The sequence below is a fragment of the Rhipicephalus microplus genome, chromosome 2 (assembly GCF_043290135.1).
Source record: "Rhipicephalus microplus isolate Deutch F79 chromosome 2, USDA_Rmic, whole genome shotgun sequence".
Taxonomy (NCBI): Eukaryota; Metazoa; Arthropoda; class Arachnida; order Ixodida; family Ixodidae; genus Rhipicephalus; species Rhipicephalus microplus.
In genome coordinates this window covers 159,082,326-159,108,416 of record NC_134701.1, presented here as the reverse complement: position 1 = coordinate 159,108,416, position 26,091 = coordinate 159,082,326, and the positions used below count along the sequence as shown (strand labels likewise).

At 42.9% G+C, this 26,091-nt stretch overlaps 1 protein-coding gene across 1 annotated transcript in view; it reads left to right on the top strand.

Annotated features, from left to right (window-relative positions):
• Oseg4 (intraflagellar transport protein Oseg4) overlaps positions 1-26,091 on the top strand; it is a 77,750-nt gene that overhangs the window by 48,199 nt on the left and 3,460 nt on the right. Inside the window, exons 26-31 of the mRNA XM_075886967.1 lie at positions 829-891; positions 991-1,203; positions 1,430-1,573; positions 3,727-3,859; positions 21,687-21,773; positions 22,690-22,819. Of these exons, the coding sequence (XP_075743082.1) occupies positions 829-891; positions 991-1,203; positions 1,430-1,573; positions 3,727-3,859; positions 21,687-21,773; positions 22,690-22,819 (770 nt within the window). The remainder of the gene's footprint in view (positions 1-828; positions 892-990; positions 1,204-1,429; positions 1,574-3,726; positions 3,860-21,686; positions 21,774-22,689; positions 22,820-26,091) is intronic.

Sequence of the window (26,091 nt, the reverse complement as noted above, 5' to 3'; positions counted from 1 at the left end):
CAGCAAACTGACATACCACTTGGTACAGATGACAGAAAACACACCAAGTTGTCATGATCATTGCAGTCTTCATTGTCACTGTATGGTTTGTCGCAGCAAGAATGAGAAGTGTTTTCAAAAGAAGTGGAAGAGTTTTATGCTTGCAGTATCATCAGCAAACTGTGAGCCGCAAGCTCGCTTCATCAGTGAAGCATCGCTTGCAGCTTTTTGCGTCGCAACACACAAAATTACTATTTGTCAGCTTGTTTTTCTGCCTAAAGCTGAGCTCTGCGATTTCAACCTATGGCATGTCCAAATTTCGATACATAGAGCCCATGGAGAGCTTCACAACTCGTGTGATTCGAGAACTCTGTATATAAATAGGGTATTAGCTAGCTTTATCTGTTATCGTTCTGTATGTTACTGCCACATTGCCTTCATGGCACGCACATACATTTTGTTTCCATTAAAGGTTGGATATTGGTCTTTGATTGCAGCAGATTGCTTTTAATAAATATTTCAATTGTACTGCTTATGAAGTCAATGAAGGTGTAAGCTAACTTTTTGGTAGCAGCTATGTTAGTCTCGAGAAAGAAAACCTGTGGTAGAGTTTTTTACAATTTCCGTGAGTCTGTTATGGTCATTAAAAAAATTCAATAAACACTTTTATGACTGTCACACTGATGTCATAATCAGCTCTGGAGCCTTTATATAAGGTAGATCTGTAGTCCAACATGTAACAGGCCATGGCTAGGTTGTTTTTGAGAAATTATTGTATTCTCGTAGTCTCTCTTTCATATCATCACCTCAAAATTTTCTGTTTTGACAGTTTAATTGTTGTTCTTGCAGGACATTGGCTCCATGTTTGGGTCCATTGGCATGTGTAACCAGGCTGTTGAGGCTTATAAGAAGGTAAGTGGCGTCTACGTTTTCTTCCGCAATGCTGCTAGAATTTGAGTGGATGTTCACTTATGTTGTTATCTTTGTTTTTTTTATTCATTTGGTATGCAGTGCAATAAGGTGAAAGCAGCCATTGACATATGCGTGTCCCTCAACGAGTGGAACACTGCAATCGAGCTCGCCAAAGAATTCAACGTGCGGGAAATTGACACGCTCTTGGCTCAGTACGCAAAGCGCCTTCTCGACGAAGGAAAGATTCTCAGTGCTGTCGAGCTGTACCGAAAAGCGAATCGATTCCGGGATGCAGCCCAACTAATGTTTAAGGTGTGTCCTCGTTTCTTGGTGGTTGTGCTTCCTCGGCTGTGTTGGGTGGGCAAAATTTTAAACCGGTTCGAAGCAATGGAGACAGAGAAAAGGTTTACATTGTAAAAGGGCAGACATATGTGGACAAAATTTGCATTGTAGTATATTGCATTGTAATTTGCATTGTAGCTGTATCTGCATGTGGCCACAGTGTTGATAGTGAATTGTGACTGCCCACTTGTCCCAGGTTGCGACTGAAGAGTCAAAAAAGAACCACGCTCCTTCTGTTATGAAGAAGATATACGTTCTTGCGGCCACCTTGGTTGAAGAGCATCGCATGTTGTCTCGAAAGACATCCAAGGCCACAGGGAGCACCAAAACCACGAACGAGGTAAGTAAACAGTGTGTGTGCAGCAGTGTGAATATAGTTGGCTTCTGAGAGAAGCTTAGGAACAAGTTTGCTCTCACCATTTCATTATTTTTGCAGAAATTTTGCATAAAGGCAGCACATTGCTGGTCCTAGTTCTTCGATGTGGTGCTTGGTGCACTTGTTTGCTTGCCTTTTCTCAGATTCTTTATTTATGCATTTATTTAAAACAAATGCTAGGACAGGAGCAAAAAAGCCACTATCATAGTGGGTTGACAAAGGCCCAGGCCCCTTCAGAATTTGGCAGCAGACAACACACACACACACAAAAATCTGTAATTCATCGGTATACAAATTGTCAATAAAAAAAGCAAACTAACAAATAGAACACTGACATGTGTTGCAAATTTACAGCACAACAAAAATTTTTTTTACATAGAAGACACGATTTTTGGCAAGCAGTACACAACTCCTCCGAACGCAATCGTAAAAATATGTAGCATAGTGAAACCATACAGATTTCCAGGTACATAAGAGCATGTAAAATGTCTTTCACACGCAACCAAAATTAAGTATGTACCATACCCAAGAAACAAGCAAAAAAAAGCAAACACAATATATGGCATACAATTACTCTCATATTACCGCACGGCCAAGAAAATGCTGCTTTAGCATCCCACGGGAAGTGCTATTTAGATTTATGATTTCCCCCTCAACATTGTTAAATAGTAGTGATATATGGTATGGTAGCTGGTCTTTTTTTACGATTGGTGTGCGAAAAAGGGACAGCCGAAGTTTAACGCCCTCAAATGTCATAATTGGGGTGATGCGGTTTACTTAAGTTACAAAGATGAATAAATGCAGTGCAGCCTCATTTCACGCTTTTTTTATACTTCATCGCAAGGTTAAGCTCATAATTTGTACATACTGATGCGAAGGTGCCTTTGCTTATGAAAAAGCAAGCTGCTACTAAAAGGGAGCTAGCATAAAGTTGTGTTGCCGCTTGCGGAAAGGGGCTGTTTCGGGATGGCTGCCGCATTTTTCCCATTTGTCAATAAGCAAAAGAAAGTATCAGTAAGAAAATATCAATAAGCACTTTTTATGTTAAATCTTTGGCTTCTATGTTTTGTGTTTAAAATAACCCACCCCTTATGTAATACCCCTCACCGGTATTTAAGGAAATAAAATGAAATGAAATTTGTAAAACACACTGCAGCCTTCCTGGAACAGCTGCCTTACGGCTCTATGTGCATTGTGACACATCTACCTTCATAAAGCTGACTGCATTTGATACTTAGCATTTTTTCAATGGCTCTCAGTTTTAATGCCATGGTGAATGAAATCGTTGCTTGTGCTGGTTGTCAGTATTTAATGTGTACAACCATACGCTAAAATAGCATCAAAATACTGCACAAAAAAGTTTAATTCATAAGAATACCGCATGACACAAATGAGTCTCTTCATTGATGAAGTAACTTGGAATGCTCAAGCACATTACGTTTCGATAGCATGCCATCTACTGGCTGTTGCTGTTAATTGATGAAGCAGTGCCTGAATTGTTGCAGCACAAGACGATGACAACATGGTGTCGTACTGGGGAGGCCTGTGTGTTGGGGGAAAAATGGAAACGTGTTAACTTATAAATGTGCTAGCTTGTGCGCTCAAAATTGTAATTGTGTTCTGTCGACATATATTCCTATGGCTTAGCGGCTGCAGATCTTACTTTCTGTGTTTAAGGTCTTGTGTGGATAAACTCTTATAAATTTCATCTTTAAGGTTGGCTTTATTATTTCTTATCTTTGTTTCTTTCTTTATTGCTTTTGTTTTATTTTGTTCCATTTTCTTGCTTTCTTTGAATGTTTTTTTCTTGCTTTCTACGTAAGGGAGCCTTGGTTTTATAGATAGACTACTTGTGCATGCTTTGCTCTTGATTTTGCACTCGTAATAAGGCCTCTTTGCTTATGCATTAAAACACCGTGTCTTTGGCTTAGCACGTGATTGTAATGTCCATGTCATCTTCTTACCCATTCTTTAGAAAATTTGCACATTATAGTCGGTTAAATACAGTACGACCTCTCTCATTTTGAACCTACATCTAAGACCTGTAAACTGTTGCTTAAATCAACAAAATTTAGATCTGCAATACTGATGGCCACCCGTTTTTTACCTACTAACAGGCTAGCCTGGCTTTAAATGCACTGATGTCTGATGACGCTAAAGGTACGGCCACGTTCAGGCCGTTGGACCAACCCTGGAGAGGTGCAGAGGCATTTCATTTTTACCTGCTCGCTCAGCGACAGCTCTATGAAGGTGAGTACTTTTATTCTGATGGCTAGGCCTACATAAATTGCCGCATAACCTCCTGGTTTTCTGCCTGTGCACATTTAGACTCCATAGTTCCCAGCAGCCATTGCATGTGCCACTACACTACATTTTTAAGGGCGAAGCTCCTAAGGGTCTGGGTCTGTCCTTCCTCCGTTGTTGTACGAAGCCACCGGTGGCACATACCCGCTCTAGAGCGGGTGTGTGCCACAGGATATGCGAGATGGGAGATGGTGGTACTTGGTGTGTTCACTAGGTGGACGCACGTACGAATAGACAGATGGACGGACGTGTGGACAAAGGGATGCACTATCGAACAGACTGACGGATGGACGGACTCATGGATAGACGGACGGACACATGGATGGACGCATGGATTGTGGCACGGACGAACGGAAGCAAGAACAAACGGAAGGAAGCACGGACGGGTAGACGGACGCTTCACCCCACTCATCATCATTCACTCCGTGGATATGCTGCGATTTTTTTTGGCAGGATCCTGGGACGCTTTTTAAACATACCGTAGTTTTTATGGTTTTGCCTAAGGCAATGCCGTCTTGTATGACATCAAAGAATTAACTTGAGAATCATCACATTTATTGGGTCATGAAATGGTATGCGTGAAGTGAAATTCGAGGGCAGATGTGTTATCTTTTTAGTAATGCTGTAATGTGCCATAGTTTGTTTACAAGAGTATGACTTTGAACTTGAATTCAAATTATTCACTGAAAAAATACACAACTTATGCATATGCATGAAAAGTATCTCGATCATCGACATTGTACCACTGTGAATGTATACATCAGCAATAATAAATACACTATGCCGCAGTTCACAACCAAAGTAGTTTCTTTGCTAGAAAGGAAAGTACCACGGAGTGCTTCTAAATGAAATCTGAAATTCGGGCCTTCAAAACTTTCCGATTTTCTAACCTGGAATTGATGTTGTGCATCATGACTTTGTGGAGATACAGTAATACCTCGTTAACTTGTAGCCATAAAAACCAGGGAAAATTTCGAAATAAACGAATTTTTGAGATAAGGAGAGTTGCGCTAATCGCCGGGAGAAATGAGTGCCTCTGAAAAATCACTACTACTTACTGGCTATTCAGCAACAGTTTCTAACTTGTGCAGGTTTACGAGAGAAAAAATAAGATACAGCTAAAGCTCGTTAACCCGGGTTTCACGGGACCGGTGAAAATGTCCGATTTAACTGAATTCAAGGTTATTGAATCAACCATCAAAACAAAAGGAAAATGTACTCAGCACATACAAACCTTTATTTCATGAAAAACTGCGTCAGCTTAGTCTGCCTCATCATCAGAATTAGTGCTAGAACAATCTTCTTCAACTCCATATGGTGGTGGTGTGCACGCTCGTTGTCGCGAGAACTGATGCCGAACTCCGCGAGGACCGCGAGAGCTTTGGCGGCCTCCTGCACGGTGTGATGTTGCGTTGGCTCATCTTCAATGTCATCGTCGAAACAGGGATTCTGATCCTCTTCAAGCACTTCCGATAATATGTCATCACCAGTCAGCAAACCAGCAATGGCCACACCATCATCAACGTGCACAAACAGCCTGAGAACGTAACAACGGTTTTTATGTCAAAGCACCAACTCGTCCAACAGTCAACTCTTCTGATGTACCCAAGCTGCACACGCTATGCGCGAAATCACTATGCAAAGAAATCAGCAGCGTAGGCGTCGCGGGCAACTGGGGTAGCGGTGGCTGCACAAACTGTCACGTGCGGCGATATGGTGGCTAGAAGGAGAGGTGTCAGCATCGGCGCGCCGGAGAGCGAGCGAGAATTCATCCGGATGCTGTGGCGCTGCGGTCGCTTTCAAAATGCCCCTCCTCGCGCGCACGTGCGACTATTTCAGTTGTTTTTTGCTGCAAATATTTCACGCTACCCTACTGATTATAACTAAGTCTACCTGTCACAATTCTGGCGGCGCGCTGCAAAGCGTGTATTGGCACTGAAAACTAGTGTTTTCAATTCACGTAGTAGTATATCAGCTGCGAAGCATAGAAGATAGAGTATCAAGTGACTTGCCGTGAGCGTGACACCAAAACAAAGTCCGTGTAGTTTTCACTTTGATGCCGCTGTGTTCTAAGTGAAGTCTCAATGCACCTAAAGGTATCGGCACCCGTTATTTGTATGACTTGCGCAATCAAGGTCTAATTTTACAAGCAAGCCATTTATTTTCATGAAAATGAAAAACAACATGAAAAATGAACACAACTTATGCGTTAAGGTAGGAGAGAACTGCAAGGTGTACAAAACTCAGATAAAGCAAGTGAATAAGGCAACTAAAGAGAAGAGTAAATATACGATGATACAATGAGCATGCATACACACATGACATCAAGATTTCATTGGCAAACATAGATACAGTTACAAACCAGTTCACGAAAAAATCGATTTCTGCATATGTGAAACACAGCCAGGCAGTGACATCACAGTTGTTAATGGCGGATTTGTAACAATGTGAACAAGACAATAGTAAAATCACAAGAAACACAGTGCGAGTAATGCACATTAACATAAATAAATCTTGATCGCTGAGTTAACACTATGACAGTCAAGTCATACGTCTCAACTTCAAGAACTTCATTTTTTGTTTTTTTTTTATCGGACGCATTTTCTCCATCAACGAAAAAATGCATTCTGGTCAGTCTAACGAATCTAATTATCTGATTTGTCACTTCCAGTTTGTGGTGTTCACAGCCGACCATATTTAATCTCTTCACAGACAGGCAAGAGAAAAGATCTGTTACGCTGCCATTTTTCAGCTTGTTGAAACTGAAGCAATAGGTGAGTGTATCTTCCATAGCTTTGAACAGGTCTGCTAAGGACTCGGACGGGTACAGAAGGCATGATTCTGCCGGAAGCAAGCTGGAATTCTCAGAGTGAAGCAATAACTTGCTACATTCGTTGCCCTTCGTCTTTTTCACAATCTTCCGGGCCACGTAACCACTGACGTAATAAGTGATCCAGGAGTCACTTTTGCGTACACTGAGATCAGTGTGGTCAGGGAGGGCTTCGCAAGCAACAATCATTTCATGAACCTCATTGAGGCGCCCCATATCTAGCAGCTCGTCCAGCTTATTCTGCAATTTTATTGACTTATTGTGGATGCCCGGGCATAGAAGGCTGCTCAGAACTCCAAAAAATATGTTTACACTGGAGGGTGACTGTGCCAAACTGTAAAAACTGAGGAAATTCACAGAGATAAAAAATTGTGTCGGCGTAAGGTGATTATTCGAGCCAGACAATTGCTTCAGAATTCTAAAAAAGATTTTAAGTGCATCTTGGCAGAGGCGAGACATCATCAAGTATTTATAGCCCAAGGTTTTCATGACATGGTGCCGGTTGGAAAGAGTGCTGGTTAGAGTGACACGGAGTCCTTCGGTAGTTGAGTCACTCAGGAACCCACTCTCCTTAGGTACAGCTTTTTCCCAAGCTGCTAAAGACCAGTTGATAGCATGCTTGTAGCTACGAACGATGAATCTTTCGTTTAAATGAGCTTCGCACACAACGTAGTTCTTTTCCAGTTGTTTGTCAGCACGAGGAAATGCACGCTCGTAGGCCTTGCACCGTTCATTGTCGGCGGTTGCAGAGAAGAGAGACGCTGTCTCCCCTTGTTTGGAAGCCAAAGCATATCCCGCATTGCATTCAGGTGCAAAGCAGTGTCTTTGCTGTTTACCCATCACTGTGGCATGGTCACATAGGCACGTATTGATCCTGAACACGTCCAAATAGGCAAAGAGCAGATGTTGCGGCTTGCGAACACACGAGCAAGCGACTAAAGGTGTCGCGCTAGCGGCTGGCGAGCCCTCTCGACCAATCACGGTGGCGACTTGCACGCCACTCCGCGGCGAAATGAAATACCAGCACACCTCCTTTCAAGGCGCGGCCGGGACGATGCTGACACCTCTTCTTCTAGCCACTATAGTGGTGCCATGTGCAGTGCATTTCGCAGACACAGGATGCACCGTCAGCCCGAGCTCTTCCGCCGGGAGGTGACCAGCGCCACCTGGCCACTTCCCCCCCTCATTCACTATCATCATGATCATATTCTGCTGCTGTTCGTTCGGTTTCGGTTGGTCCAAAACTTTCGCCGTCGTAGAGCCGGGACTTCAAGCTTTCAGTAACCGGAATCGGTTACCGTAAGCATGAAGCCTCGATAGCTCTCTCTGGAATCGTCCGAGCTAACCGGTGCGCGTCTAAATCCCTCCGAATCAACAAGCATTTGACACCATTGAATTATACACAGTTTTGCCGAGGCTGCACCGCGTGTCCGAGTTAACCCAATTTCCGAGTTAATGAGATTCGGATAAACGAGCTTTTACTATACAAGAGATTTTAACTGGCTGGGTTCTGCCACTCTGCCATCTTATTTAGCAGAAAAAAAACTGCCTAATGCTCGTCTGTTTCGCGGTCGTACACGGGCTTAGGAAGGCATCCTCCAGCTGCTTGACGCTTCACATCAGTCGATATTCTCCGGCGCTGCGCTCAACCTTATTTCGAAGCAAACGCAGCAAATTTCTTGTCCTAAAAGATGTTGGCACCTTTCGAAGTGGTTTGTCATCACCGTCATCTTCGCTGTTCCCTACGTTAGTGGCCACTTGCACTGCTTTGGCACTAGGCTTACTGCACTCACGCTAAGTTGCCAATCCTCACAGTCGGCAAAAAATTCGTACCGTTCGGTTTTCTCAGATGAACGGCAATCAAACCTGAGGGAAAATCATGTGTACTGCACAAAGCGAATGAGACAAACTACGCCAAGCTTGGGCAGAAGGCCTTACAGCTCAGCGCATGTGTCACGTGACATTCCACAGGGTTGCTTGACAAAGTTGATATGTCGCTGGGCTGAGACTTCGCTCACTTCACGTTCTACGAAAAACATCAACATATTGGCAGACGCGGCTAAACAAGAAAAAAGATCGATGGAATTCAGTCATGGGACCATCATGCGAATCTTGTGAAATGGTCCACCAGTAGAATTTTCATTCCGCTCCCAATCAAGATTTCGATTTATCCGCAATCTGACCCAAAAATACTTCGAGATAAAGAGAAAAATATATACAGTGAAACCTCGTCCATACGTTTTTCAGCGGACCGGGTAGGAAAAACGTAACAGCCGAGAAAACGCAAGAGTGGGGAAAGCTCCAAAATGAATGAGAGCACAGGTGCTTTGACTACAAACAATTTATTTTGGCAAGGTGAGCTTGAAATATTCTAAAAGAGTTGACTGCCGCTTTTTTTGCTCGCTGGTAAGCACCATGCGTTTCCCTATAATCTGGAAGGTTGCATTGCTTTCAATGCCGCTTTGGTGTGCGACGTACAGTGCCAACCACTGTTCGGGTGAACCCGCGAGCGCGTGGCTGCGCATCGAACGCGACACCAAATCAACACGAATAGGGGCTTTGTGATTAACTCGGCCTTGAGCGCTTTTTCGCTTTAGTAATGAGTGGAGTCTCCGGCAGCATAAACGATAGCCCTCATCCTGCCTAGGAGAGAGCAGTACAGGTTGCGCAAAAGCCGCAGCTGGCTCTACGCTGCTGCTGCTCCCATTCTTTTTCTACAGCGGTCCACAGTGCATCCGCAGTGAGTCGAACGAGTTGCCGTTGTAACATCGACACTTTCGTGGGGCTCTGCACGTTCTCAATACTATTGAGTTCTGAAAATGTTGCACGCCACTCAAGAACTTCCACATACTGAAACTCCAGCAATGCTCCAACTTTTCTGGACTTCTGAATGGGGAGTTGACGAACTGCAATATAAAGTTGCCCCCAGGGAAGGGCCTGTTCAGAAGGCATGGGGACATGACATCGTCCAGGACTGACGAGCACGTGTCAGCGGTGAACTTGTTCCCTATTCTCACTCAGGTTCCGCGGCCAGCCGCTGGGAGTGCGCACCAGACATGCACTCAAAGACGAACGGTCACTGGCTGCTGCTACCCGCTGGATGAACTCAAACATATATGCAAAGCAAAAAGAATGTTTTTTGCAGTGCTTGGCTTTCTTATACAAACAGAACAATACAAAATCGCACACCTGTTTGGACTTCCTGATATGCATGAACACGCTCAGTAAACGTTTTGAAATTTTAAGAAATGTATTTCAACTTTTGGAGCACAAAATGCTGTGTGCCTTCATCTGCGGGCTTTTAACACCTTTTTTCACGATGTCGGAGTAATGTTGAGAGTAGAGTTTTAAGTGAAGGTAAAATTAAGGAATGCAATTTTATAAAAGCATTGGTTATAATGTCGTACTCCGCGCTTACTTCCGAAAACGATCACTGGCCTGGCTGTGGAAACATTATGTTTCAAGTTTCACTTATATTTATTATTGCTGTATTTTAATTAAATGAAAGGTTGTATATTACGCCTGAAGTTTAAGCAATGAACGTAATCATGATGGTGTACGAAATTTTGATCTAAACGCACTACGTACTAATTTCTCGGCTCATGTGAGCTGTTTCTCTCCGGCAGCTGTCCAAGTGCCACACACGCTGCGTTTCGTCGCACCTTGTGGTAAATGTCGGCTCGTCGGCTAAGACGTCATTTTGCTACTCGTCAGTCCAGCGCTCATGTTCTTGGGCAAACACTAGGCGCCTCTCTTTGTTGACCGCCCTCACTATCGGCCCTTGGGCGGCTCTCCTGTTTTTGAGGCCGCTGAATGTAGGCGACGTTTCACCATTGTATTCGATGCACGCAGCCGACAGCCCCGGCATTCGCTTAAGTACTCTGAACGTCGATACAGCAAATCATCATGCCGGATCAAATACCCCATGGCGATGTCGGCCGCATTTTGGTGAAAGTGAAATGCCGGAGGCCCATGTACTTAGGTTCAGGTGCCAATAATGACAATTCCCAAACCTTCCACGACCACGCCCCTCATGATTAGATTGTTACAGGACGTTCAGGGACGTAAAATTTGAACCTTTACTTGAACAAGTGCGAGCGTGATCACAATGTAACAACATCTTATGAATTTCCATAGTCAACATCCTTGCAGAAATGAGACTACAAGTACGCTTACTGGGATAGCATAAATATAATGGAAGCCGTCACTTTGCTAATAAAACAAAACAACAGGACGTGAAAATGCCCCCATTTGTTTTCGTTTGCCCCCATTTGTTTTCGTTCTTTCATTTTGCAAAAATTAGATTCGGCGTCATAAGTATTTTCAGTGCAACTTCTCACTCTTTCTCCTCTCGCCCCAAGAGAAGCATGCAAATCAAGTAATTTATTTTCATCTACAGTGCCGGATAGCTTGAAAACATGAGAAAAAGCCACTAGTATTCATCAACTTCAGCAGCTATAAAAACGATATATGTGCGTGTACGCAAAAGGACAATTGTATTTTAGTCTATGAAGATGGCTTAGTGACTGGCACTTCTTTGTAATACGAAACTAAAAGTTGCATGGTCTGCAGAAAATAAGTGACATTGTAACCAAAGTTTGTTTCACGGCAGTGCAAGCTCGGCACGCCCAAGAGCGCGAGCACCGTAGCAAACGACACGAAGCTACGCCTGCAGGCACTGCCGCGCAGGCGCAAGTTTGCTTCGATGCGCTGGCGGCAGTGGCACTTCACAGAGCGCGGCCACGCGCTCACGTGCTCACACTAACAGTGGTTGGCACTGCACCTGGGAAGGTATTCCAGGGCCGGGACAGCTTCTCCAAAGTTGAGATCGGCCAACTCCGCTGCCAACTTTTCAGAATTGTGTGGCTCGTGCTCTTCGTCGACATTGATGTCCCGGTCTTCACTTGCGATCGTGTTTGCAGCAATCTCTGCGATTGTCTGGCGCTCCGACGTCACGATGGCAGCATCGACAGCGACGTAGTCATCGTACGTCATACCCGTGGCTTCCAGCACATTCGTTGCCTCATTGAGCCCTTGCTCACGAGGCTGTTTCCAATTGTTGAGCTCCGACGGCAGGCTCCCCTTCGCTGTCCATACGAAACTTGCTTCTCGCGAAGAAGTGCTCTGCAGTTGAGGTGCTCACTGCACTCCGCGCTGATGCGACTTAACGCATGGAATTAAGTGCCGAAACTCTAGGCTGCTGTCTACGACCAAGCGATGCCGTGCCTCTTGCGGAAACATTCGATCCAGTCATTCAGCGCCGCAAAATCAGCGACGCCCAGTTTGTAGGCTATTTCCATTGCCTTCTCGTGTTTAATGACGCCGCCGAAGTTGATACCGGCCGCGCAAGCTTGCTTGAACCAGGTGAGAAGAGCCTCGTCGAGGTTGCCGAGCTTGGCGCCATGAGCTTGCTTGGCTTTCAGGCTGTAGAAAGCGGCATTCCCTTCAAATCTCGTCACGCTTCGAGACGATGCTCTTGAGTGTTGGCGGTGGCAGTTCAAGGTCTTTGGCAGTGTTTACCCCTTTTTTGCGCTGGCTGCTTCTCGATTGCTTTAGGTATGTCCAGCTTTTCCTCAAGGAAAAGTGCTTCCACTTACGCGACACCGTTAACACTTTCGTTACCACCGCTATTAAAATCCATCATCGGTGATCGACTCTTTTTGGTCATCGATTTTGGCATTTTAAATTTCTTTCTCGTGGACCCAGCACTTTCTAGTAGTTAGTTCAGCCACTCAACTTTCATAATTTTTTTGAATTTGCCGACTTGGGCAACATAGTCATTTTTTACAGACGTTTGCCCGAAACAATCTGCATGTGCAGTTGGAAAAATGCAGCAGTTTGGTGAACTTGACAGAAGTGCATGCCCCTCGTGATTATGCTAGAGTAACATCGAAGTTCTATAATGAAAAGAAACTTTGCAAGCCAAATATTGAATTGATGTGTTAGCTTCGCAATTTGACCGAGTTGAGCAGTAGTAATTGTCGGAAACTTATGCCAGCTAATCAATAGAGAGCTGTTGCCAAAAGTCAGAGAAAATTATTTCTACAAAAAAAAAATATTTCCCAAGGTCCGCCGCATCTATGAAGTGTTCAGGTGGCTCTCACAGCCAGTTTCCAGCCACTTTGGTTTTGCTTGTATCGTTATTTCAGACACAGGGTGACATCTGGTGTCACTAGTCACTCCTATTACACAGTCGTCACGCGCGCATGGGTGCGCATCAGCCCTGCAAAACACATGCGCTGCTTGAAACTGTCTTGCGACCCCACTTGAATTGAGCGAACGAGCTGAGATTTCATGGATGACAGCACCTCAGCTTCAAGTTTTATGGCAACGATGTTTTGCTTCAGCCTGAGACATCCGGAGCCGTTCAGGGGTTTGTTTTGTTTACATCCTCAAGTTATATCCTACACTACAAGTGCATATAGCTTCTGACCTTTGTGCATAATCTTATAGTTACTCAGGTTATGGGCGTGGCCCACACTTCGCTAGGGCGCGGTGTGGTGGCACTGGCTGCAGAGCTTCTCCTAATGGCAAAAAGGCCCCCGGAGCACATCTTGGCCCTGATTACGAATCAGTGCGAAACATTATAGAACTGAGTACGATATTGTCCTTTTTTTATTGCGATATACACAAAGATACAAAAAAATATGCTGCATATATTGGAACGCCAACCTATGCGGAGTGAGGTGGCTCATGGAAAGACGTGACGCTAGATGAAATAGCGAAGTTCATTAGACATCTATTTTATAGAGGGATTGTTCACATCACAGATATCCATCTATGTTGGAATAACTGGAGACTCTCAATGCAAGCCAACAAAAATTTACCGAGAAGAGTGTACGAGTACACTTGTGTCTCAGGAAAAACCAAGCTATGCTTCACCGCATGGCATGAGCAATGAAGCAGCACCTCGGTTCTGATTTCCTTTGTCTGTGTGAAGAGAAACATTTTGTACGACATTAAGTATTTTTATAGTGTTTTTGGGTCATTTATCTACAAATTGTATATTCTGAATTTTTTTTGTTTTGAATATTTTTGTATATATAGTGTTTTTTATTGTACTCTTTACTAGCTGGTGATGAAAAATTTCACATTTTTCACAATTTTATTCATTCTAAAATATTTTTGTTGCTGTACAACATATATTTTTTAGAAATAGCATTTCATTCTGCACAGTTTATATGCTACAATGAGTGCTGGTGTACTTTTCAAACTGGCAGAAATGATCTTACCGAGACATAGGACGAACCATTCTCACGCAGTAACAACAGAGTTAAGGCTTGACAAAGATTACGTTGACAAGTTCGACGGCATTCAACAGAAGACTAATGAAGAAGGCATCTTTATGAAGAGATCTATCACACGATGGCTTGTTCAAGCTTGTCTTAGTAAGAGGCTTCTCGAAGAATGAAGTGGAGCCAAAGGCCTCCTTCATGTGTTCCATGCAAGAAGGCACTCAAGAAGTCAGATAGAAGGCTGACACGCTTCATGACATGTTGTATGATGAAATTGCATGAACTACCTTCATTTTCTATGTTTGCCTCTCATTGTACTTGAATTTGAGCAAATCTATGCAATTTTTTCCAGACCTTTAATGCTTGCCCCCCCAAAAAAACTAAAGCAGAAATTGATGTGTGCTCTCGATCGCTTAAGTCAAGGGTTACAAATAAACAGGCTAACGTCTTCCGTTGCCATGACCGACTTTGGTGCATGTTTCGCCAACAGGCTTGCTTGTCACAGCAAAAGTGACAAATCTTTTATGGATAAGACTTCAGCTCAAATCTTGAAGCAGCGCAGCCAAGATTTCTAAACACCTGAGTGCAGGCAGTGGAAGGCCGTCTTTCTGGCACTGAACTACCTTTATTTTCGTATTTTTGCCTCTCATTGTACTTGAACTTGAGCGACTCGATGCAAATTTTTTTCTTCTTTAATGCTGACCCAAAAAAAAATGCAACAGAAATTGATATGCACCTTGATCGCTAAAATCGGGGGCTACAAACAAGCAGGTTAACATCTTCCATCGTTATGACCGACTTTGGTGCATGTTTCGGTAACAGGCTGCACTGTCACCGCAAATGTGACAAATAGGTTAATCATAAGACCTCAGTTTAAAACTTGAAGTGGCGCTGCCAAGATTTCTTAAATGCCTTTGTCCAAGAAGTGGGGGACCATCTTCGCACTGAACTACCCTCATTTTTTTTTTTTGCCTCCCAATGTAGTACTTAAATTTGAGCAAATTGATGCATTTTCGTTTTTCATTGTTTAATGCCGACCCAGAAGAAGTCAGGCAAGCGTTTTCCATCTCCATGACTGACATTGGTGCATGCTTCGGTAACAGGCTTGCCTGTCACTGCAAAAGTGACGAATCTGTATCGATAAAACTTCATCTCAAGACTTGAAGCTGCGGTGCCAGTGTGACGTCCCCGCAACTTGGTACGTCCCCCGCTACGCGACCGATTGCCAAAAAGAGGGAAGACGACTCAACCCCTTTTTATCCGGTTCCCTCTTGGTTACGTGTCTCAATCATTTTCCACATACAGGGATTCGCGCTGGGGCCGGGAAGTAAGAGACGTCACGATCTTTTCTTAATCATGGACGCATTTAATTCAATAGCAAGTTCAAATGGCGTACACACATACTGTCCGTGCTGACATCTCTGTTACACGAAATTGTAACACATCAGCAAATACTCGCGACACGCGAAACAGCATACATAAGCGAAGTAACGGTGACAATACAAGGGTGCCTCAATACAGAGTAAACACAGGACGACACAAATGATAAAGTCATTAATTAATAAAACCGCACAATGTCTCAATATTCCGCATCCCTTCCTGCAAAGCTTGTTTAAGTAAGGGAAGTGAAGTTCGTCTCACAGAATGTCCATGTAGTCGGGGCCTCGGAGTTGGCTGCTCAAATCGGGGCCGAAGGCTGGTTCTTGGCGTCGAGGTCTGATCTGTCCTTTTTGTCGCCGTGTGCTTCTTTTTCTCCCCTCAGAATGACTCTCGTCGCCTCTCTCCTTTCTTGATACAAGGCCGCTTTTCTCGGGTTCCGACTCTGCCCTACCAGGGCACCAAACCAATCGCCACTATCGACGCAGCATATTTTCTTGTCAGTCGGAGTGTATCATCTTCGATGGCTGCCCCCGCGGCCCACATTAGTAGAAAACCCTCTCCCAAACAAAGCCGAGCAAGTAACAATGTACAAACTCAAGCCTCAGAGAGAGAGAGAGATGGGCGAGCTGTCCCAAGACACTTTAATTACGGGCGAACAATGGTCCCGATACTTCCGGTACTTGATGAGCCGATGTCCAGACCAAGTCTTAACGTTTCCATGCAGCTCGGTGTCTCCCGTGAAATTTTCCGTAGCCGCCGCTTCTTTTTCATTCAACGCCGCGCGTGGCCATCCACGCAGAACGCAGTAATGAGCCCTGAAGCCACGGAGGCTGGCGGAAAGTCAGACCGGACCCGGCACAGGCGCTGCGGCAGGGTTGCATTCCCCGAACCAACAAAAGGTGCTCTGCTGCTCCCCCATGCCACAAATCTGAAGGGTGCGCGCGGATTATTGCCACCGTACACTGTCACACTGTCTGTAGACAACAAGGCGCCGCCCGGTCCTCGTGTTTGCGTGGGGGGGACCCGCGAGAACAGTAGAAATAATCCTTCCAGGTACTCCACTCCGGAATGCCCATTCGTTACACCAAAGGTTTTCTTTTCCTTTTTTTTATGCGTGGGTTTAAGAAACGAGTGTAAACATCTTGAAAGGAGCGGGGTTCAGTCCGTGTTTGCGGGGACGTCACACCAGGATTACTTGAATGTCTTCATGCAAGTAGTGGAAGACCGTTGTCCTGGCGCTGAATGTCTTCAAGGTATCAGTGCCTGCCATTCGTCCAAAATGTCGCAGACCACAAGCGTTAGGTTTGGGCAGCTCTCGTTTTAACATCTCGTCAAAGAAAAAGGAAAAATTTTAGAGCAAGTAAAAGAATGTTAGTGCATGTCTGCACAGAGGAACCTATCTCTGAAGGCAAAGTTCCAAGTAACTGCTCGTTATTCTGGATGAGAGTACTCTAGTATAAGAACGGCAAAAAAGACAGACTGCAAAAAGAGTAATCTCTCTATGTGTTTGCTAGCCTCCCCTGCCACGTATCAAATGCAGAAGTAGAACGAAGTTTCAGCTAGGTTTCTCACATAAAAACAAAATACATAAACAAAATGTTGTAAAAACTGTGGATGCAATTCGCCCATGTTTGCACAACATTGACGTAGAAGTCTGGTTGCTGTGTTCAGTAATTGATGATATTAAGAGGTGTTCAAAACAGTCTAGTTAAGTCAGCAGACTGGTCTTTGGGACCAAAAGTGACGAAAAATTCCTTTTTTAAAATTGACATATTTAGTTTCTGCAAGTATTTTTCTATCTCTCTCCAAATTTTCACACACCAGGAAGTGGTAATTTTTTTGTAATGTCATTCTAACTGTCCAGATTCTTGGTGTTAAGGTGCATAACCTGCACTGACTTCTAAGGCTTCTTTATACTTGGCTGGCACCTGTGTTAGAAGCTCTACTATTAATTTATGAGCACCTTTATGAGGATTGCAAAACATGCGCACCATGATTGTTGCTTTTTATAGGAGCTTTGTGTTTTCAGTTTTTTTCCATTTTTTTCAAAAAAGTAAATTTATGACTGTTCAATTTTGAGGCCTCAATATCTCTGCAGCTAGGGCAAGTACAGCAATAATTTTTTTTTCAGTGGAAACCTGTATGTGTGTAGAATGCAAATATGGGTGCAGAACTTAGAGCACAAGCTTCTTTAAATAATTAATCATCAAAATTGTCAAACAATTCCAACTGCTTTTGAAAATGGATAGTTCATTTTGCTCTAAAATAACCAAGAAAGGCCTAGAAACAAAAAAAACTCTTGCTTACCTTCACTTTATAGTCATACGTCTATGTTGGAATATCTTCAATATCACTCTTAAATAAGCATTTATTTTCTATGGGGGCTTTAAACAATAGTGGGTGAACTCAATTTATCTCAGGAACAAGATGAGTTACAGGAAAACTATTTAAATATTTGCAATCAACAGAAAGAACTGTATAATCCTGTGCAGTTTGATCAAGATCACTGAAGAAATAAACAAAAGATGTCTAAGACCAGCCTGCCCCCTTAACATGTGTATTTAAGGGTTTATTCTTCCTGTTTATTTATCTGCTATAGTCAGTGAGGTAATAAGATCCTCATGTCAATTGAGATATTTAGTGCCTGTTTGACCGGACTTTGTCTGGAGGGCCTATGATTCCTTCATTTTTTGCTTTTTAATGGTTGACTTTAATCTTTTCATGAACCGTAGTTTATTGTGTGGTTGTGTACGGCTTACTGTCATTAAATGGAACCTGAAGAGATCAGGAAGACAGGTCTTGTTTCACAGGAGGTGCATTTACTGAGAGAGAGAATAGCAGTATTCAAGTACAAAATCGGCCAGATTAGAGGCAGTTATTCTATTTAGGCAGCAGTTTTGTTGAGTGATTTTCATACACTAAGAGTCGTGTGTAGTTCTTATACATCTTTTTTCTATGGCTTGAGAGAGACTATGTTCAATTTAGATTCAATGTCTCGGTGCAGTTAATTATCATACATATTTAATTGTTTAGTCATCTTATTTATTTATCTTAGATATTAATGAATCACCGAGGTAATAAGTGCCCTGTGTCAGTTGATGTATTCTGTGGCTGTGTGACTGGACTTAACCTCAAGTTTAGCGTTATGCAACTTTACTTCGTACATACGAGTATATTTTTCAATAAACTGAACCATGTTTATGTGTTTTCAATATGGCTTTATAAAAGCTACATGAATTTAATATGAATTTGGTGCTCTTAATGACAATATTTTGTGATTTCTTATACCATTGTGGCCTTTGCTTTTTGATCTGTAGTGAAAAAAAATTATGAACCATCTCCCCAAAGGGAACCTTGAAGGGATGCGAAGCAACAACGGTTCGCACGCTGTTGACCCGGCTGAAACAGGCATCAGCGTGTTTGCTGGAAGATTGGCTTTAAGTGAAACTCAGTGTAGCCTCTCTTAAGTAAACATTTCTTTGATACGCAAAAACACGGGAGGCAGGTTGGGTTTCATGGAAGTTTCATCTGATAGGCGGGTTGAAAGAGTGTTTTCACTCAACGTGTGGTCGAGCGTTGCGGGCGGTGCAGAGGGTGAAGCGCGAGAATTGTGTTGCAAGCGGGTGGAGGAACAAGATCACCTAGGTGTGTTGGGAGGAGCCGGCAGCTGCTGCGGGTGAGGGAGAGAGTGACGTCAACGGGCAGCTGCGACTTTACCTACTTGACATCGTTTCAACAACTGCACAACTGCGGTGAAAGGGGAACGCGATGTGGTGCGTTGGCACGGATACATGGGCAGACAGCGTTACACAGGCTAGTAAAAAAGCTGCTTCGCATCTGAAAAATATCGCCAAACATCACCATCGCTGAAATATCATATTGTAACACGGACTGAAAGAGCGAGGAAGAAGAAGAGATCGGACGCTCTCGAGCAATGGTGATTCGGCAGTGACGGTAGAGCGCTGACATTTTTTCAGGTAAAAAAAATTTAAAAGGTAGCAACAATGATTTAAGGTGTGTTGAATGGCTACATTTTGCTTTCTTTTTTTCATTACTGCACTGTGATGCATCGTGAACCTCCGCATCAAAGGCATAATTAATTGTAATGGTATAAAAACATTGCATGTGCACTGTCCGCATGGCCTAGCGAACTAGTATATCATCAAGATCAGCACTTCATTTTATGTCAACGTTATACCTAAGGTAGACTTTTTGATATTTCAAATCGAGTGGGCATAAGCTATACATTTCTGTGTAATTTTAGTCTATTCAGGGCACATTTCACTGAAATTAGGATATGTTAATTATGATATGTTTCTTTAGATAATGTAACTATTTAATTTTATTGGCTTGTGAGAAATATAACTGACATAAAAGGGTGCTTCTGTGTGCTTATGTTTGTATGCCATATGCAGGAGAAAATTGATTCCGAAAGACCTGAGTTTTGCTATAATGTGTTAGTGCTGTGCTTTGTTGCATACTCATTTTGTACATTCTGTAATTAATAGCAAATGCAATGAAGATATTTTTTATACGACACATTTACCTGTATCATAATTATTGAATCAATATTTTGCTATTCGTGCATGCATGGCGAATTTGGTACTGCACATGCGCACTCTCCTGTAGTTGCAATACCTGGCACCATCACACTGTATCTACTGCTAACCCTTTCCTTTAAGAGCCACGCTTGTGTGCTGGAAATCTTAAGGCGGTGCATGTGCAATAGGTGATGTGTTCTGGGTATATATGTTTAATCTTGCCTCATAAAGATTTCAGTTCATAGTGGTGCTCGCATCGTTTCCTCACTCTTCGTCACGGTCTCAGTTTGCGCTCGAACGCTCTTAATATGTGTACGTACCAACTAATTTGTCTTTTGGTCTTGCTTCAGTTTGTCTAGCCATGTTTGGATTTGAACACCACATATCAATGACTTGAGACCGAGCAAGTCTGTGTCGTGTATGAATGAGTAATTTTATTTGGTTTCTTTCGAACTCACTTTGTAATTGACCTTTCTCAAATTTGCGCGTGGCTCCACCGCAAATACGCTGCAATAACCGACCGAAAAGCCCGGATGAAGGCTTGCCGTTATCGCTGTTGTCACCTACCACAATGTTATTGAATGGCTGTCGTGACAAACATTAGCATCATGAAGTGTTTTCTTTCTGCTTTAGGTCAGCAACTAGTGTGCAGGCTTCCTGCTTTTTCCCAATTGGTGCAAAGAGTCCGCAGTTTGTTATGTCCTTTATTACTGCAGAATGCCTTACTGACAGGTATTCTTTTCTCAAAAAGTATATATATATATTTCGTGCTTACCACACCTCGTTGGTTTCACAAATCACATAAGGATTCATGTTACTGTCGCAACCTTTCGTTGCAGCACTTCACGTTGTTACATGCCTAGTATGTCAAGAAAAAAAATACTGGGAATCTGTTGGTGTTTTGCAAATACCCCTAACAAGCAGTGGTCTGGACGGCGGTAATTTTTCCAATGCATTACATAAGATGTGCAATCAACACGTCAGAATTTACATTAGAGTTGTATTATGGTTAGAATCGCAAGTGTAGCACTTAAAACAGGTAATTGTTTAATTTGTAAAGAAAAATACTGATTTGTAACTTTTGTCTCTTATCTTTGCTTTGAATAATCATGATAAACAATTGCTAGGCCTTCGTTAGCCTTTGCATCACTAGTCTGGATAATTAATTTGCTGCTCAAGTTTCTTTTGCTGCATGCTGAAGGTTTGACAGTATACACACTATTGGGCCCCAACAGGTTAATGTAAGAGATAGGTAGATATTTCAGGGGGCAATAGTACAGCGATTTCTTTGTGTTGATTGGTGAATCACCAGAGTGTGGGTGTGGGCATGTCCTCTCATCAAGAACCGCCACCTGGAAAAAAATGTGGTGCTGCACGTTGGCAAAAAAGTATAGTTACTGCATATGCTACCTTTATGTACCTAAAAGTTTGTCCAGCAAAAAGGGTCCTTGCAGAATTGGAGAATCAAAACCATGGTTTCTGACCTGCTGTTTAACAAAAATGTCAAATCTTAAAGTAGGGTAGGTTCTACTACTTGTGTGACATATTTATACTTAAAAACTGTTTCTGTTCATTTCATCGGCGTCATTTAATTGCTTGCCATCATTATCACAGAGATTGCCTTCTTAATGCAATGAATGCGAGGAAAGGAATCAGTTCAAATGAGAGGTATTGCTTCAAAACGCCTAGTGAAATTTGTGTAAGACTCTTTGTGAAGTCTTTGCACAGCTTTACAAGTGCTTTAAAATGAAGAACAGTATATAATATATATATTTGTTTGCTTGCAGGCTTTGTTGATGCTTCAATGAGGACTGCTCTCAATTTGAGAGAATATGAAGACATCCTAGATGGGTCTGAAATATATGCACTTTTAGGTAAGCACAACACCTGTGTTCTGCTTGACCTATCATTCACATATTGACAGCAGTCAATATAAAATACTGTAAAGTCTTGATAAAATGTAGATACTTCATTCTATTGAAGCTTCATTGTATATACGTGAAATGTAATTGAAGATAGCTTCTTTTCTCTTTTTTACATAGGAGTCATAAAAAAATAACGTATATATAGAAAAGAACAAAAGAATAAGTAATTTAGTATTGTCAAAAACAAATTTGTCGTTTCCGAGAGCTGGCGACGAGACTTACGTTTGGTTGCTGTGCCAACGAAGCCTCTTCACAACAATCTAGGGGCATCTGGAAATCCGGCAATAACCTAAATTGAATTAATAGTCCTGCAATACGAGCAAGGGAAGTTGTGAAGCTTATATAGTGGCTGTAGCTGCATTTCAAGAAGCAAATGTAATTTAATTTCAGGGCTAGCATCTGCATAATTTTCAATGTATTTTCTTGGCCTTTCTTTCCAGCAGCAGCAAAAACGTTTCACATAAATAAGAATAATCAGACTTTCCTTTATTGTGATCAAAAGTACATGTTGTATGGACATGAATACAAAAAGTTAAATACATAGCTATATGGGAATTGTTTTATAGTATTGAAGTTCGTTATATTGAATCCATTATATTGGTCTTGTACTAACCTAACTTCAGCACTGAACTGCAGTCTAAATATTGGAATGCGTGGTAAAGTTCAAATGAGATTTTTTTCAACAGCGGCATGTCCCGAGAACCGAAGTATCAAGGAGGACTTGTAAGCTGGAGCAGAACTAAAAAGTCATACATTTCCCTTTGAGTGAAACTAATAAAAAGAAAACTTACAGCTGGCTAATGAGTCACCTCATAATAAAGAATATGTCAGCCAACAACTCATCTCCTACATTTGTTTAATGCAGCACTCACAAGCTGTGCAAATCGTTCCTTCGGAACCTGTTCTAAGGCTTTCGCAAAGTTGGAGTCCCTGTCAACTTTGAGTGCCGACGAGAGGCAGGCATTCGAGCAACTAGCAGTGGATATATTTACCAAGTAAGTCCAAACTAGATCTGATGGCCTTCAAACCGATCCCCTGTAGTCAAACCTCGATATACTAAATAAACCTGAAGTTAGAAAAAGGTTTACTATTTTTCAAAGTGAGCAGCAGGGGTAAAAAAAAGATGTCTTAGCCTTATTCGATTTAACAAGTGCTTTAGGTGTCCTGACACTTGTTGTAGGATTTAATGTATTAAAAGCTTTAAAGCAACAGAATGGGCTCACAAGCTTCACCAAATTTAATAAAAAAGGAAAAGCATGGATCAAAAAGTACCATATCTACTTGCATAATAGGCACACTTTTATGTCTAGAAAATCTAGCTCCAAGTTTAGGGTGTGCTTATTACGCGTGGTAAAATTTCCGAAAATTTTATTTCCGACTATAGCGTAGATCTGTTGATAATGTAGGTCGCCGAAGTCACCAACATCCGCACTACAGTCGAAACAACTTTCTTCGTAGGCTACACTTGCGCAAAAGGTGTTGAGCAGGCATTCTCGCGTTTCCGAGAATCGAGGCACACAATGCGGTGTGCATTCAAATTTCCAAAGATTAACATCGAAAGATCAGCGTTACCAATGAAATGTATGCAGGATAAAGAAAAACTCTATGTAAAGAAAGTGCCATTGCAGAAATTCGCCTATTACGTTTCAGGCCACCTAGAGTACGCACATTATCACGATTGAAATTTTGTGTGCTGAGCGGTACCGATAGTTCGATTTCACGAGTGCACATCCCATATCCAAGTCATAACAGTTGAATCACGAACTATCATTTGAGTGTTACAAGCGCCACCCAAGCCCCCTTCCCTTTAAGCAGAGCCACCAAAAAGACTGCACGAAACCGCAACTTTGATCGCCGGCGACCGCCACCGAAAAGCACCAACCGTGATTAGGCCTAGCTAGCCTACAATTCGGCATGTTGTCACGGAAAGTTTGTTCTCGGCAACATGATTTGGCGCCGAAAAGATCGGGCTCAAGCGACTGATCCAAAAGCAGCGTGCGTGATACGATGTTTAGGTTCGCGGCCAGGAAATCAACGGTGACAAAAGTCTGCTGACCTTGTGCATGTCCGCGTAGTGGCAGCAAAGGTGAAAGCTCCTGCTGGAAGGCTGAAAATGTTTAAATGTACGAACGAGCTAGCAAACGCAATAACGACGCCGCTTTCCCGGACAGGAAGCTCAATGCGCACTTGACAAGGACACGATCGCACCTTCCGGAGCGCACGCGGCCAGGCTACCGGCTGGAACTATCCTGGTGCAAAGGTTGCTGCGGCACAAAAACAAACCAATGCCCTTCTTCCTCACTTGGCCAGTCTGCAGAGCTGACACAGCGCTGCTGCAGTTTTTCTTTTCTTTTTACTCATTTCAGTTAATGTAAAAGGGCCATACAAATACGCACAGAATTACTGATCACCGCAAAGCTGGAGGGGTGCCAATTATGTGCGGAAATAAAAAAAAATCTGATTTCTCGCGGCCAAATTGGGGGTGTGCCTATCATGCGAGTAAATACGGTAGTTACTGAAAACCTGCCATTTTCTAAATACTTTGCATACGTTCACGTATTGCCATAATAAAGGATTGTTCATGTCGGAATCAGAATTTTTCAAGTACGAAGCATTTAGATTATTCTATCGAAAATTTTATGCAAAATTCTACATTCTACATAAAATTCTACATTCATAAAAATCTATGTATTTATCCGTCCGTCAGTCATCCATCTATTCCCCTTAACTTTGCGTGAACCAAAATTAGCATGGGAAGGTACATAACACCGTTTTCATAACGAATATGACAGGTATCTTATCTACCCAGGAACGGCGACAACACACATGAGCAATTTTAACACATGAGTGTTAAGAAAAGGCAGACATCGGCAGTCCTGACCCTACAAATGCTAAGAATAAGTGTCAGGGTCTGAGCAGGAATCGAACCCCAGCGTTCTGCGTGGCAATCAAGGATTATACCACAGTGCCACGCCAGGTCTTGGAAATACTTTTCAAATAGACCCTAATGTTCATGAACCGTCAATTGTGGTTGCAGTGCTGTCTATTCAATTTCATAAACATTGCAAATGTACTCCTCTGCTGTGATACACCCATCATGTCAATTGTAGTTAGGTGCCATGCGATGAAGCTGAGCTATGTAGCAGTGACCACGGCTACCATCCTCGCAAGCACCAGCGATTCATTTAAGCTTATTGCTTCCGGTGTTGCTAATACTCATGTTCCTGTTGGTATCATTGCACATGTGCAAACAACTGGCTATTTATATAGGTATCTGCAACTGTTCAACATATGCCTGTGCATGCAACATTTGTGCATATAAGGTCCATTCGATTCACCTGCACCAGTCTGAACCGGTTCACGGCTGTGCACGCGAAGTTCAGAAATTGTGCAGTAAGGGTTCGGCAGTGCAGGCAAAGCAAGGCACCCTAAACGAATGACGATGTGCCAACAAGGCGCAGGGCTTATTTCTGTTCGCTTAATTTACACCGCTCAGCTAACACTGACCGATGGCGATTTGCACATGCGGACAGTTTATGAGGCGCAAACATCTTGGCAAAACACACTGCGTTAGTAGAGGCGGGTACGGCGCCTACGCCCAAGTGCTGCGTCGTCGGCTTAGCTGCACGCACGGCTGCACCCAGCCAGCACCGTCAGCGTAGGAGGTGCAGGAAAATCGTGAACCAGTGCTGCACCTCTTCTGCACCTTTTGAAACGAACAGCAGGGTTCAGAGGTCGTCAATGCTGCACCGCTGAAACGAATGGTAAGGTGCAGCATCTCGTGAAAGGGTTCATGTGGTGCAGGGGAACCGAACAGACCTATAAAAAAATTAAGAGGTCACTTTCCCTCCGCATGCTTCGCGTAACGTCGGTTTCCAAGGTACGTGGGATGTGCGGAATTTTTTCTATCAACAGTGCTAACTGTGAGGTCTCCGACTCTGCAAGTTTAGCGTTGGTCCTCTGAGATGGCACATCTGCTCTGTAGTAGTGAAGGCAAAATGTGTGTTGTTTTTATTGGCGTGTTAATTTGTGCTAATTGTTAGTTCAAACAAGCAAGAATTAGGGCTGTTTTCATGCTCAATTACTATGTACGGTCGACTTTTGTTTATTCGATTGTGACCGTATTAATGAAATTGGTTGATTTATTATAGAGCAGGCTGAGTTGAACAAGGTGGTATAAATGCCAAAGCACATCACTGATTTTGTGGGGCAGTGTTTGCCCAATTCAAGCTCATGCCGGCAATGAACACTCACTCACTTTATGGCA